The following is a 15906-nucleotide window of genomic DNA, read 5'->3' as shown; positions in this document are numbered from 1 at the left end:
GAGCTAAGTGGCTTACATGTGAAAGACTTGATAAGAGAGGATGGTAATTGGGATGTGAGTGAGATTGAAACTCTCTTCCCAGCTCCCATCTCCGAGCTTATAGTGGGTTAGCCATCTCCCAATGTTTTTCATATGGACACTCCTCTGTGGAAAGGCACTCCTGATAGTGCCTTTTCTGTTTCATCTGTTTATGTGTATCTCCAAGGCACAGATGAGATAGAGGAAGACTGGAATTGGCTCTGGAAACTCAGACTTCCTCAGAAATTGAAGACCTTCCTATGGACTGTGTCCCATGGGAAGTTGCTCACCAACTATATGAGGGTGAAAAGGGGCCTAACTAATGACCCCACCTGTCCTCATTGCAATGGAATTGAGGACCTTAACCACCTTTTCAGGGAGTGCTACAAGGCTAAGGATGTGTGGCTTAAACTCTTTGATAAAAACTGGTATTTCAGTCTCATGAGAAAACCTTGGGAAGATTGGCTTAAGAGTAATTTTAGAAATACTAACCATTTTTCTAGAGACATCTCTCGGTATACTATCTTCACAGTGGCCCTTTGGAAAATTTAGAAAAATAGAAACTGTGTTGTGTTTAAGAACAAAAAAACTAGTACCCAAGAGAGCCTCAAATTCATTTTAGATTACTCCAGAGAGATCAACCAAACTTTTCTTAATTTAATTATTCTGCCTAGGAAAGCCTATAGACTGATTCAGTGGGAATTTCCAATTGCAGGACAAATCAAGATGAATATTGATGGCTGTAGGCGAGCTGGAGGAGAAAGAGGATTTGGTGGACTGCTTAGAGATGAGTGAGGAGTTTCGGTGTGTGGATTCTATGGAAAAATGCAGATGGGAACCAGTTTAGAAGCTGAGCTTTGGGCTTTGTATAAAGGACTGACTGTTCTTTTTCAAAAAGGCATCAACAATGTACTAATCGAAACGGATGCGGCCCAGATGGTGAAGCTAATGGAGGAACCAATTGTAAGCAACTGTCCCTTTCAGAATATGATGGAGGATGCCAAAATCCTCTTCAACGGCTGCGAGTGCACCATTCAGCATATCTGGAAACAAGGGAACTTGTGTGCGGATGCCTTAGCCAAGCTGGGTGCAGACCAACCAGAGGAAATGCTGGTGGTGAATGAACCACCAGCTGAGTTGAGAAGCTATCTGTTGGTAGATCTGATAGGGATTTCAAGAGAAAGGGCCTAGCCTTTCCTCTGTTTGTTTCTTTCTTTCCGATATAACCAAAAAAAAAAAAAGACTTTTAGCTACTTTCAACAATTCAACATGGAGAACTTCTCAGATGTATATAAAATAAAACAAAAAAATCCATCATGATCATTTTTTTCTCATTTTTTCTTTTTTGGCACTATATATTTGTATTTTTTAATCAGATTCATGTTGGAAACTAGTATTAGAAGTGTGATTATAGTTGAACTTTTTTTAATCTGATGCAATCAAATTGTACCATTTCAAGTGGTTAGACTTTTAATGAATCTTTATCAATTCATTTAAATCTTCAACTGTAAATCAAAGTATTATATTACAGCAGGAAAAAATATCAGAATCATACCTTGTAGCGAAGAACCTCGTGGGTAAATCACGTGCTTCCAAAATCTGAACAACGAACCCAGCAGTGGAGTGATACTACAAAATGAGTATCACCCACCGAAGTCACAGTGCAAAATGACTTGATCGTTGTTTTATGGGAGAGAATCAGAGAGAGAGTATGGGAAAAATGGTTATGGGTAAAAACCACATAACGTATATCTGATATACGTATCTCATAGATTAACCATATAATCTGATATATAACCACATATATATCAATCTATCCATCTATCCATATCTATTGATATGATAGATATAGATATCCTGAATGGTTATCCAAATAAGTTTTGAATTCAAATTCAAACTTATATGGATAAGGTTCAAAAGGTTCAGGTTCAAAGGGTCATGCCACATGGGCGCCCAATTTCTAACATCTCCCACTCGCACATGAGTTGGCATGACACTGCCACATCTCTATCTCAATCTCCCCAAAAAATAAACAATCTCATACTAGCCAATGCACCGTGCGACTGCTGAGAACACCTGCATGTGGGAGCTCTACACTAGAAACTCAAAATGAGCCAGCATAGAGACATCAGCTCAAAAAGAATAGAAATAGTGTCTCATATACCCCAGACCCATCTAATTACACCGGTCCAAAAAACATCTCTAATCCCTCAAAAGAGAATGTTTGACCCTCTCAATTCTTGCATATATTCACACTCAATCTACTTCTCATACAGAGCGATGTGAGTTGCCGGCAGTGAATATACAACAGTGGTGTAATACTAGATGATCTTCCCTTTGCCCTCATGCCATTTAGTTTAGGATTGACCGTTTTCCCAGTGATGTCCCTTAAGGCCGAATCATACATGACCGCAGGCAATATACCAAAGGAGCAGAACATCAACCCTTTACCTTATGACATAGTCAAAAGTCACAAAAGGGTACATAAAAGAAAGTCATATCAATAATGACACGTAAGACTCACACGGTGAGGAAACAAGGATCCATTCTCTCACCTCATTACTTAGTCGCCAAGCACATATAGTATGAATATATATTACGGTGGAGTAACTCTTCCAAAAGAGTGACGTCATCCTCGATACACCGTACAGATATAAGTCTAGTCGCTTTCTAGCGCCTAACCCGAATTCTCTATTTGCTCGCCTTCTAGGCGCCAATTGAGATCTCGTATCTGGCTAATCATAATAGGCACAACATGGAAAGTGGGTACTAACATCCATGTTTGGTCCTTAACACGACCTCATCTTGGTTGTAACCAAGGCGACATGCATAGTGGATTATTTAAGCCTCCCTTAGCTCCAAATAAAAATAAACCACCAGTCTCATTCTTGCTCGCTCCTAAGCGCCAAGGGCGATTGCTCGTGTGAGTGAGCCAATCTTGCTTGCTGACATCATCATCTGCTAATCATTATGACACAAATCATAATAGTGTCAACATCCCATCATCTCAAAATAAGTGATCGATTTAAAAAAAATTGACCAAAGCTTACGCAATTATAGATTCCAAACATAAGCCTTATCAGCACCTCTTGCGATAAGTATATACAACGGAATCCACCATGTACGCCTCACATGAAGTGATTCAAGATCACAATTCTAGATTCCAAACATAAGCCTTATCAGCACCTCTTGCGATAAGTATATATAACGGAATCCACCATGTGCGCCTCACATGAACTGATTTAAGATCACTACCTCTTGCGCAATAACCTCTCTAAAGATATTTTGGTGACCAATTTGCGTTCATTCTGGATGCGCCCAACTAGCGCTTTGAATCTTATAAGAAGCAAATTAACATACTACTAGTAAAGCATTTTATCCACAATCTAATGAGCATGGTCAATGTCTAAATAACTCAGTTGACCATTTACCAAAGATAACACTTATCATGCCAAATACGCCTACATAGCGTACTTTAGGCTCCCACAACAAAGAAAAGATCAAGGAATATAGGTCATCTGTTTCTCCCAAAGACAATCCGAGGATTCACTCAATAGCTAAGGCTTTGGCTTTTACCGATAGGTAAATCAATATGTTTGCAATTTTGTATCTAGAATCGTTCTAGGATATTCCTTATGTAAGTCATTGAAGACAAAACATGAATTCTCCCAAAGCAATCCCTAAGGATCGTACATCCGAACATATAAATTACATCACCCATGTCCATCATATCTAAAATAGAGGACTGCCCACCCTAGGTGGCGACAACCTTATAAATTCCTGGCTCATAATGACTAAGTAAGGAAAAACTTCTTTTGGACCATTGATCATGCCTCAGTAGTCTTCATCGATCATCGTTGGCCTATCATGGCTTGACGAAATCTAAGAACCACTATTTGGATAACTGTTTTAGGCTGTAAAAGATTTATTGGAACTAGCAACCTTTTCTCGCTCCTAACTTTTCACTATAAAAGCAGAAGGTAAATCCCTACGGATCTACTTATCCAATTCTCTAACGAGAAAGTTAGGTCACAATGTCCACAAATCAATGTTCCAAACTTATGTCAATCATAGCCTAAGTCAAAATAACCTCACTCCCCAGGAGGAAGTCTTCTCATGGTCTACACTTTCCTCAATGGTGCGACCTTTCGATATCTAGCGAGCCTTATGCCTCAACAATGACTATCCAAATTACGCATAACTTTATAACAGTTTTGCGTCATAATGGAAAGTCAACCAAATTATAAAAATGGTTAATCCTCAAAGACTTTGTCTTAAACTGCGCAACATTGATCCACTTTCTAAAAAATAGGGGGACTAGAGCCTTAGGCATTATCCTAGGCTCTTTATCATCTTGCGGAGCAATCATGAATGTTTCCCTCTCAATCACCCAGTGATGACGTGGAAAATTTTCACATTCGCTACCACGCAACTAAGAATGTAGAGTATTCTTCTCTAATGGAGTAATCCATTAGTAGGCACATCGCTCCCACTGTCCCTAGGATATTGGAAATTTCTTTCCATTCTCAACTAGGCTACATAGAGCGCTATGCTTGGAATTCTCTATCTTATAGAGTTCCAAAAAACTCTATTCACGTCACCTTTACTAATAAAACTTTATGTGACTTAGTTACACTACCACAAAGCTGTTTACCTATATGCACATGACCTGGAGGGTTTACATGACCACATACAATAATGCACCACACGACCCTTTGTGTTTACAAGACAGCATACAATAATGCGCTATAGAACCCTAGGTCTTAACTTCGCAATCTTATGAGAAGTAAAATAAAGCTAAGTTGCTTAACGGCTACAGATCGCCCATAAATGGCTCTCCGCTAATCCATTACTCAAATGGAGTATAAAATCTGATATGGAGGACACTTAGTTAGGGATATAGGCAACAAACTAGTGCAATTCCCAATCGGGAAACATTTTGCGCCATTATCCACCTAACATTAACAATATTTAATTCCTTATCTCTACTACACCATTGTGTTGTTGAGTACTAGGAATAATCAATTTTCTAAGCATCTATCTCTCTTCACAGAGTTTTCTAAAATAACTCAAATAGATACTCACCACCTTGGTCAAAACTAAAAGCACAAAAGCTCTTATCTAATTGATCTCAACCTCATATGTGCAATGTCAAAAAAATAATTAATCATGCTATTCTAATTACAACATATGTAAAAAATAACAATATATTGTATTTAATATTCAGATTATGCCATAACAGAAAGTATATCATTCTGAAATTTTTTGAAATTTTTCTGAATTTTTCTAGAATTTTTTCTGAAATTTTAAATAACTAATAAACACACATAAAATTAGAAATAAATATTCCAGAATCTGGTAAAATGCAATAACCATACCAGTAAATAGTAAACTACAACAATAGTCTACAACAAAAAATTCAGCCTCAGAAACTTAATCATGCAACACCAGATACATTTTAAAGCAGAAATAATGAATTATTATTTCAGGAAAAATATTTTTTATTTTCATAAAATTTTTAAAATTTTACAGAAGATAGAAAATGTAATTCTGAATCTAACAGTACCAACCATGCTTAAAACAAAGCTATAACGAATTACTTATAACCATTTAACGTAATTCAGAATTAAAAAAAGAACAAACAGAGCCTTAGAACCAAGCCAGGTGGGAAAAACGGCTCGGCTCGGCTCGGCTCACGCCGCACAACTCAGCGCAACTCGGCGCGAGACGGCGAGACGGCGGCGCGGCGCATGGCGCACGCGTGGCTGCGCACGTGGCGCGGCGCGAAGCAGCGCGGGTAACGCGCGCGTGGGAAGGGCGCGGACAGCACGTGCGTGGAGCGCGTGGGAAGAGCGCCCAGCGCGTGGAAGCGCGTGGTGGCACGTCGAAGCGCGTGGAACCGCTGGGCGGCGTTATATAGCACGTGAGGCACACGCCGCCATCCACGGTGTTTTCTGGTCTAATTTTGATACTGTCGAACTCCACTTTTCGCAATAAATACATTTATAGTCTCAAAAATGACATTTAATGGACATAAAAATGAGATGTATCACATTCTCAATCTAATTTTCATGCAAATAATATGTATGTATATTTGTATAAAATTATACACATATTTTATCGCATACAACTAAGCACGAAAATACCTATATTAGGCTCTGATACCAATATAAATCAAAATATTATATTACAGCGGGAAAAAATATCAGAATCATACCTTGTAGCGAAGAACCTCGTGGGTAAATCACGTGCTTCCAAAATCTGAACAACGAACCCAGCAGTGGAGTGATACTACAAAATGAGTATCACCCACAGAAGTCGCAGTGCAAAATGACTTTATCGTTGTTTTATGGGAGAGAGTAAGAGAGAGAATGGAAAAAATAGTTATGGGTAAAAATCACATAACGTATATAACCACATATATATCAATCTATCCATCTATCCATATCTATTGATATGATAGATATAGATATCCTGAATGGTTATCCAAATAAGTTTTGAATTCAAATTCAAACTTATATGAATAAGGTTCAAAAGGTTCAGGTTTAAAGAGTCATGCCACATGGACGTGCAATTTCTAACATCAACAAACTCAACAACACTGTTTTTGGGTTGCGACTGGAGATGAATAAAGAGGTAGGTATGTGAAGAACCAGCAAGTTATAACATATACAATTTCAACTCTGTAATAATAACAATTTGCATTTCTTGTTGAAAATTGCATCAACATTTCAACCACATTTTTCATGCAAATAAGCTCACCAATATTGTGATTGAAAATGCTGAACATACAGAATTTGTATACAAAAATTCATACAAAATATGTGACAATGATTTTTTACATTGATGAATGCCAGTGATGGCATTTTGATTCCCGATGAATGGATATATATAGACCGCATCAATTTGTATGAAGTTTTTGTATAAAATAATTAAAAAAAATTAAAATATGGGACAAAATATTTGGCTTTATGTTCTTGCAATTTTTTAACGATTATTTTTAAATTTTTTGGGGTAATTAAATATGGTAATTCGTCTTTTTTGCATTAGTTATTTGCAGTGATATTCAATGAGCAATTTCATTTTATGGTATAGGCCACAATATTGTTGGATAAATAGGAGACATGATTTGTCTACCTAATTCTATTTATAATTTTTATTAGTGGATAACATTATCTACTTTAGTATCCCCTTTCCTTCTCTCTCTCTCTCTTTCTTTTTTTCTTTGTCATGAGCCTTCTCTTTTTATTGCAATTTGCAATCTCTCCCTTTGTCATGCAAGTACCGCTCACCAGTAGTGCCTAACACTACTAAAAAAAGTACTTTTTGCGACCGCTACAAGCCGTCGCAAATAATAAAAAAACAGTCGCAAAAGACTTTTTGCGACGGCCTATGCGACGGCAAATGAGGGTCGCGAATGTGGGGGTGGCAAATACTTTTTGCGACCGCAAAACAACAGTCGCAAACTATTTGCGACCACCTAACCTACTTATAGCGACTACTATTTTGCCGTCGCAAAAGAGTTTAAAAAATGCCTACAATGTATTAGTGACCATCTTTTTACCGTCGCAAAAAAAAAAAAAAAAACAAAAAAAAAAACAAAACCTACAATCCTATATATATAGATATATATATATATATATATATTCAAATATTATATACAATAAACGTAAAGACATATTTGCAAAAATTTCAACATTCATGCATTATTTTTCATTTCTTCCTTTAATAAAATCTCAACATTCATGCATTAACACTTCTTCTACACTTTCCTCGAAACTATCACAAACCTCAAAATATAATTTCCATTAAACCAAAGAACTAAACAATCAAAAAGAATTGAAAGTGAATTAAATACACATCCATGCTTCCTAGGTCCACACAATATTCTTTTCTTTTTTTAACCTAAATGGTGTAAAAAAAAAAAAAAAAAGCCGCTCTACTCTTACTTGCGTGTCTTCTTCTTTTCCATGTAACGCATAACAGCGCTGCTCCTACTAGTTGAAGGGAATGAACTTTCAGGACACAATGGAGGCAGCTCTCCCATGAGAACCATTGGAGAAGCACCAGTCTTGATGATCTGCAGCACTACTCTCCATGCTAAGACCAGAAAATGAGATGCTGGAATGGGTATGCGTTGCAAAGCAAAGATTTGGATCAGTTTTAGAGCTTATCACGGAATCAGCAGATGCCGGATTGCTGATAGCCGGCTGCATTGACTTAATTAGTCCAATTGATGACCCCTGGGGAAAACAAGCAACATTTGATGATAAGTGCATTTTAAATCAGATGTAAACTCACAAATAACAAGGGGATTCAGTAGTACTTCAATGAGAGAAAGCATAAGCATTTATTTAGAAACTCCAACAGAAATATTTGATGACATACATGCAAGTGTGAAATGTTTGCTAGAACGTGATTGACAGGAAAGTGATAAAATAGGGGGTAAGGTCTAAAAAGATTAATGTTATCAACGACACAACCAGATTTAAATATATCAGAAGAGAATTAAGCATGTTCAATTTAATTAAGGTAAGTTACAAAGAACAATACTAAGCTGATAGTATTAAAGGGCCTGTGCATAAGAAGAGATGACATTGATAAATTTCAAAAATTTTGTTCAGAATAAGAAGAGATGACAAGTACCAAAAAATAATTGATAATGTAATACCTCTATAGCACTTTTTCCTTTTAGTACTCGTTCTTTATCAATGCCCCAAGATAGGCATTCAGTACTTCTCCTTCCTTCACCATCTGTAAAAAATATATCTGGATTCTCTTTCCCAATCTCCATTGATTGTCCTTTCCATAGATTAGTTGAGATAAAAAGCAAAAAGGTTAATGAGTCCACATCTAAAAGAGAGATTTTTCAGGGGATTATCCAAAACCACACATAGACAGACAAAAATCTAGATGCCAACATGCACAACAAAGTCAACTATTGAGCTACACCTCAATATGATGTTGTTCAGTCACTAGTAACTTCCTTGTTTACCTTGGAGCTAATTGGTATCAGACCATAGAGACAGATACGAAGATCACCTTGAACTAGTCGTGGGTGCAAGTGGTTCTTATACAAGTCCCATAACTCATCTCTGTCACACGACACAAATAAATGAGAAACAAGTTAACAATATTTATGACAAAGACGTGGTTGTTCTGGATTCTAAATTAACAATGTTTATGACAAGGAAAGAAATAACATAAAAGATGACAATGGTAAAAGGAAAACAAGGACAGAAATTGGTAAAGTTATAGTCAAACCTTACTCGAGGAAGTGTTAATAAGGAATAACCCTTAACATCAGTTTGATCAGAAATACCAAATGAAGAAACCTAAATTGGCATGTAGGTTTGATCAGAAAGGGTAAGAGAATCACGCCCTAGTGCAATGCTTGCAGCACTATCAATTTATTACTCTCACTTAACCTTATTCCAACTAAAATACATTGCCTTATAAATTTAGCTCCCAAAACAAAGACTAGTTTACCTACCTATCTCAAAGACCCAAAAATAGTCAAGGACCTTGACAGACTAAATGGGTAACCTTCCAGCCAGAGATGCCTTACAGAGCCAGTGCTATCAAATAAAAAAACAGACTAAGACCACTTACCTGCTTGGTGTCCCACTAGCAATATTAACATGGTTCTTTAAAAAGGACACCTACATCAAATTAAAAGGAATAATGATAAATAAATGCATACGTTCTAAATCTACTGTAATTTAATGAATAGAAAGTAAAAGAGAATAAAGAGATAGTTCAGAAGTTGTATTCAAATAATACTTTCTTTTTGGTGCATATCAAAATAACACAGTTACAAGTTCATGAAGGCCTACAGAAAATGAATCAATGAATCATATTGTTGAAAATGGTTTTTTTTTTTTTTTCTTTTCTTCTTCGTATCTAGGCAGACCAATGACTAAAGAAAAAATATACTAACACCAAAAACCTCCATCACCAAAATTGTTCACTCTCACATTTATTTACAATTTTTAATAATCGTAACAGTGTTGCTCTCCATTATTCAAAATTTTATGATAATTTACGTTGTCATAGTACACCATTTAAATAAGGGAAGGATTAAAAAAATATTTACAAAAATATGATAAACATTATAAATATTAATAATTAAAATCATAATTTTTTTATAAATAATTTTTTCCTAATCTCACTAATGAATACTTCACCCTTTTAAATATCTCAATAATTTTCCTTTTATATGCAAATTTTATATCAATTTCCATCAATTAAAAAGCAATATAATGCAAGTCATTCAAATGTTAAACACGTTGGTAGTGTAAAGCCTAGTCATTCCACAACTTGCAGCTTATAAAGACTCATCACCAATCCATTATTAAAAAACAAATAACCAATTCCTCTTCTTCAAATCCATTACTTATCCCAAACTCTTTTGTAAATAAGTGAGAACATTGTGCACTAGATACAACCTTTTAATAAGTGCACGTTTATCACCAGCAATTAAAAATAGATAAAATAACTTTTTTTTAAATAAAAAAAAAAAAACATAAATCTCAGTCTCTAAAAACAAGATAATGGCCAACAATTACAAGAATTTCCAATGGAATGTTTTTTTCAAAATTTTCACAATGCCTTTCACATAAATCAAATGATTCATTCGTGTGGGGTACATATTTTAAGCTAACTGCTCAAAGAACATATTTCTATGATGATGATGTTGATAATAATTTTAATTAACTGTGAATCTCAACACAGTCAAAGCAGGGAATTATCAAAATGCTAGCAACAAATTATTGCTAACTGACTTCACTAGGATACTAATTTGGCCAACTGGTTAATTTTGCATCAACCAAATAATAAATTGGAGCATGCACAACCATTTCATACATACTTTTTGCTATCATGAAATAAATTCAATTTCATATCGAAAATAGAACAGGTAAGGAAATCAAAATTTATGAGAAGAAGGATATACATACACACACACATACATACATACATACATATATATGTGTGTGTGTGTGTGTTCAAATACGAATTACAGTGAGGAAAAATCAATAAATTGGCGAAACCGAAGCTTGTACCTGTAGCAAATTGATTCAAACCAAAGCTTATTTCCAAAATCAGACTACCTGGTGGAAAAATCAATAAATTGACGAAAAAGTGATCGAATTACAGTGAGTTCAGATGAAGAAGTTGAATACGAATTACAGTGAGTTCACTGAGTTCAAGTGACGAAGTAGAGAGATGAAAAAGTTGAAATACAAATGAATGATATCAAGAGACTCACTGAGAGAGAGAGAGAGAGAGAGAGAGAGAGAGAGAGTTCATACCGTTGGAGATATCTTCTTCAGACGACCATGGTGATCTATAGAGCGAAATTGACAGAGGCAAATCAGATTCTCTTCCTCAGACACGATCAAGCGAAATTATATTTGGGGGAAATGAGAGTTTAGGGCAAGTTTTACACGATCATATTTGGGGGAAATGAAGGAAAATATAAATTGGGCCGAGTGGTTCCCAATAGTGGGCTCAAAAGTTTTTGGGCTGATTTGCCGTTGCAGATATTTTTTTTTTGCGACGGTCAAATATCAGTCGCAAAAATATAGACGCAAAAAGTGATATTTCTAGTAGTGTAAGAAGGTGGAAGAGGCTAGGTGAAGGTATAGAAGAGTGAATAGGAGTTGAGCAAGGTTGAGAGTGGGAAGGCATGAAGTGGAGAGTAGCTGGAGTTATAAAGATGGTGTTTGTGGCTGGTGGCTGGGTAGGAGAGATATTACGGTTAGGATTTGAATTGGGAGGTAAAGCACCACAAAAAAAAAAAAAATGCCAAGGTATTAGTATCCCTCCCCCCCCCCCCCCTTTTTTTTTTCCTTCAATTTTTTGAACAGGCTCAATATACCTTTCTTTGAAATCTAGCTAAAAAAATATTAGTTTGTTGACTAAAAATAAATTAATACTAAAAAGTTAATTTTTTTTGAACTGTACTAAAAAGTTAATTTGTTCAATATATTTTAAAACTTTTTAGAATAATTTAAATTGAACTTTTTTTTAAAAAAAAAAATGAGAAATGAACATGTCCAAATGGGTTCTTCTTAATAAAATATATATTTTTAAATTTAGTTTCGAAATGACCCCTCAATTGGAACATAAATTACAATTTAATTTGTCGGACTTTTGTTATCTGCTAATGGTGCATGAGAGGACAGACTATTTTTGTTTGTTAATCAAACTTGAAAGTAAAGAGAATCCCAAGCTCAAGAAGACATTGGAGAAGTTTGTATTCTTGTTTATAGTCTCTGTTTTTTTTATTCTTGTTTGTTGATTATATGTGGGTTCATGTTTTTGTAAGTGATCATGCACTCTTTCTTTGTTTATTTATTACCTTTTTTATTTGGGTCTTGTTTACCTACTGATTATGTGCCTTATATGTCTGTAGAAATTTTGCATGTAATGGTCAATTTGGGTCTTGATGGGTCACATGGTGGGTGCTGAGCAATGTGACTAACTGTGGTTCTGGTTGGTGTTTAATGAATGAGATTGAACTCATGGTAGGACATAATGGAAACAAATTGATTCAATTCAACTTGAAGAGTGACATTGGCTTTACTTGCTTATTCTTTTGCACCTTGTGTTGATTTTGTTAGAAATGGTTTTGAAAAAATCTGGAAAAAAAATAAAATTTTTTCTAAACTTTGGTCTAATTTTTAGGTGGGACTCATGTGGTAATGTGTTCTATGTCATATTGTGACTCATGTAGTATATTTGGTTGCTCAAAACCATTATCGGGTGAATGAGAAATTGAAGCCAAAGTGTGCTCTATGGAAATAGAGTTTTGGTAGAAATTCCTTAAAGGTTTGAATAAAAGCTTGTCCCACATTAGTTTGGTAAGAAGAAATTTATGGGTTTGTAAAGTTTGGAATTATAACTTGGGGAGGGCCCCAAGAGCACCCCAAGTTTGTAAAAATGAGAGGTTATGAACAAATTGGGCTAGACTCATTAGACCAAAAAATAACCACACGCGCGCTGTTGTTCGGCCTGGCCTTGGGTGTGGGTGTGTGGTGTGAGATTGGGCTTGTTCGGCCCAATACTTATCTTTTTGAGCCAAAAACATTTGAATTTTATTTTATTTTTTGGTAAAATAAAATCTGACGATTTAAATTCAAATTTTAGTCGTTGGAAATTTTTCAAATCTGTCTAAACCTTCTATACAGATTTCAAAAATCTGTCTGAACAGTTTAGTTCAAGAAAAACCCTTACCTATTTGAATTTAAATTCTACCATACCTGTTAAATTTAAACCAAACAGTCACCAATCATCTATAAATGAGACAAGTCCCTCATTTGTTTTTCCACTCCAATTTTCGTACTTCTCCTGTGCAATAATTCTCTGCATTTTGCTGCATTAAATTTCTGTGAGAAAGAGTGTAAACACTTAGTGTGTTCGTTGTGCAAACAATTTGTAGTGCTGCTATTGTTTGCTGTTGATCATTTTATCTTGGGAGATAGACGTCCACAATTTGAAAGCACCGTGGAGAGGACAAATCTGTCTTAAGGACACAGTGTTAAACACTGGACTTGATCAAAAGTTTGTTCAAGAAATTAATTAAGTAAGTTGTTAATTTATTTTCTGTTTTATTATTATTTATTTATATAAATCAGATTTTGATTTTGTTTTTGTAACAAAATAAAAATCTGTTTTTATTTATTTATTTATATTTATTGGTTTGATTTTTGCAATCAAACAATCTCTCTTATTTCCTATATTTCTTTTGTATTCCGTTTGTTATTTAGTACACAAATATCATTTATTTCATTAAATACAGTGAAGATTGTCCAAGAGATTTTTGGATTTTGAAGGGTTGAAAATTGAATTTCTGACCAATTTGTTAATATTCATGTATCCAATGATGAGTTCTATAATTAATGAGATATAGTTGTTTTGGTATATTGGGATGTGACCAGCATTATGTTGAAGTGTTTATTTGTTTGATCAATTAGAGAGAACATTTTTTTGTTGGCCTCAGTTTACAATGATTAATCATTAAATATGATTTTATATTATTTCTAATGATTGATCGCCTTGTGCCATTGTGTAATGTGTTCATTGTTTTGTTCCATTACAAAGGAATTTTATCTTATTGGTGGCACATGTTGCATTGTTTAGCCTTCTAGGGTTTTCACTAGAAGGCTAAGTGCAGTGTTTAGGGTCAACGCATTATTTGAAGGAAAAGTGACATTTTCAAGATCACTTTTCTTCTACAAATAACTTTCCATACTTGAATGAAGTTTATGCTTGTAGTTCTGTTTCTTTCACATCGTTCACTGTTGATATCATCACATTGACTTGACATGGTGGAATATATTTTCTTGTTTTGTGTACTTGGTGTCATAGTGCTTGTATTATAGCAACTTTGACTAAGTATAGTGGCAAAAAAGTTACGTACTTCACTGCTAACACCTTTAAATTGCTTAATTTGAGCATGATTTCTTGTTTTGATGAATTATGTGGTACATAATTGAAGTTATTATGGTAATGCAATAGTCATGTTTGCTAGGAATACTCAAAAAAAAGTTCATATTATTTAGAAGCCAAAAATATAGGTTGATGAGTCATTATTTGCTGTTATGGCGGGAGCAATTTTTTCTAGTAGTATTTGTAGAGTAGACTTCAATTGAAATCAAATGGACATGACTATCATACGAGAAGTTATTGGTTGGTCTTGGGGTACTGCTAGATGGTGCTCCAACAGTATTGTAATTAGTGAAGGGAGTGAGACCCATAAATTTGTGTTGGGTGATTGAGAAATATGAGAGAGCATGATGAATTGTGATTGGTAAGAGGTATGGTCACATGACATCCCTGAACCAACTAATAATTTTTCTTACCATGCTGAGCATATTTTCAGAACAATGGATCAATAATGGGGACCATCAACTAGTGTGTTGCTATGTATTTAACAATGTCCATCATAGTAAAAATGTTTTCTTAAATATCATTTGTTTCATATGGACCATCAACTAGTGGGTAAAATGTATTTTTCCATATGAAAGAAATCTACTATAATATGATAATAATGTATCGGGAATACTCGATCCAACCTTTTAGTGCCCCACAAGTGATGTCAATGACGCCAAAAGTTGTGAAGGAGCTATTGAGAACTTTATGACAAGTATTTTATTTGATGAGTTTCTGGTTTTAGTTCTGTTAGTAAACATATGTTATATTACACATTTTAATTTTACAAGACAATTCGGGCAATCACATATTTTATTTCTGGAAAAAGCACAGATTTTGAATAAAATTTTCCCAGGAGGTAAGTCTATTAGGCATTGTAGGGTCGAGGTGAGGTACTTCTTGTGTTAAACCTTAATAAACAGGAAAGTTTCAAAAGTCTGTATCCAGGAATGAAATTTAAAAGTTTCCTCCAATGATATGTTTGGAAAGCCTGCAATTATTGGGACATTATTCCAAAAGATGCACGACAAGAAAGTTTTATGAAACCAAACACAGGAATTTTATGACATGCCCAGGTAGCATCTCTACAGACTACATATATATTATTCTGTTAATCTTTTTTTTTTTTTTTTTCATTGCTTTTTTAACTGGACTGATATTTATCCAGTCATTGGGGAAAACATGTTCACTGGTTTATTTATTACATTACTTCTTTTTTTTTTTTTGTCAGAAAAAAGATACTTCGGGGTGTCACTCTGCATTAATGGAGCTCGACCATATGCCACAAACGAGCCCAAGATTTGATTGGAATACAGAGCGAGGTCTCCGTAAAGAACTACCGTAATTACCCAGCATTTCGCCTCCCAAAAGTCGAACCTGAGTCACACCTCTAGAGAAGAGTACCTTCTCCACTAGGCCACCACCCGGCGGTGGTTTATTGCATTTCTTGAG

The 15906-nt window shown here is 35.1% G+C and overlaps 1 protein-coding gene and 1 non-coding gene across 3 annotated transcripts; one reads left to right on the top strand and one right to left on the bottom strand.

Annotated features, from left to right (window-relative positions):
• The first annotated feature begins 843 nt into the window (after nucleotides 1–843).
• On the top strand, nucleotides 844–1209 carry LOC145805456 (uncharacterized). The gene has a single exon (XM_082900592.1). The coding sequence runs from the start codon at nucleotides 844–846 to the stop codon at nucleotides 1207–1209; it is 366 nt and encodes a 121-aa protein (XP_082756718.1).
• A 6489-nt stretch (nucleotides 1210–7698) lies between these two features.
• LOC114306476 (uncharacterized) lies at nucleotides 7699–11480 on the bottom strand. 2 transcript variants are annotated; one of them, XR_014348946.1, is made up of 7 exons: nucleotides 11331–11467; nucleotides 11082–11129; nucleotides 9631–9680; nucleotides 9283–9353; nucleotides 9014–9113; nucleotides 8690–8820; nucleotides 7699–8261 (listed from the first exon to the last, which is right to left on the bottom strand). It is a non-coding gene; the product is annotated as an uncharacterized LOC114306476 (transcript). The 2 variants fall into 2 exon arrangements; XR_014348945.1 differs by lacking the exon at nucleotides 9283–9353 and having other exon boundaries at nucleotides 11331–11480.
• Nucleotides 11481–15906: the final 4426 nt, after the last annotated feature.

This window comes from Camellia sinensis, chromosome 13 (assembly GCF_055761805.1).
Source record: "Camellia sinensis isolate YWXY chromosome 13, ASM5576180v1, whole genome shotgun sequence".
In the NCBI taxonomy this organism is placed as follows: Eukaryota; Viridiplantae; Streptophyta; class Magnoliopsida; order Ericales; family Theaceae; genus Camellia; species Camellia sinensis.
The sequence above is the reverse complement of the archived record's forward strand: the minus strand, read 5'-3'. Positions and strand labels throughout refer to the sequence as shown.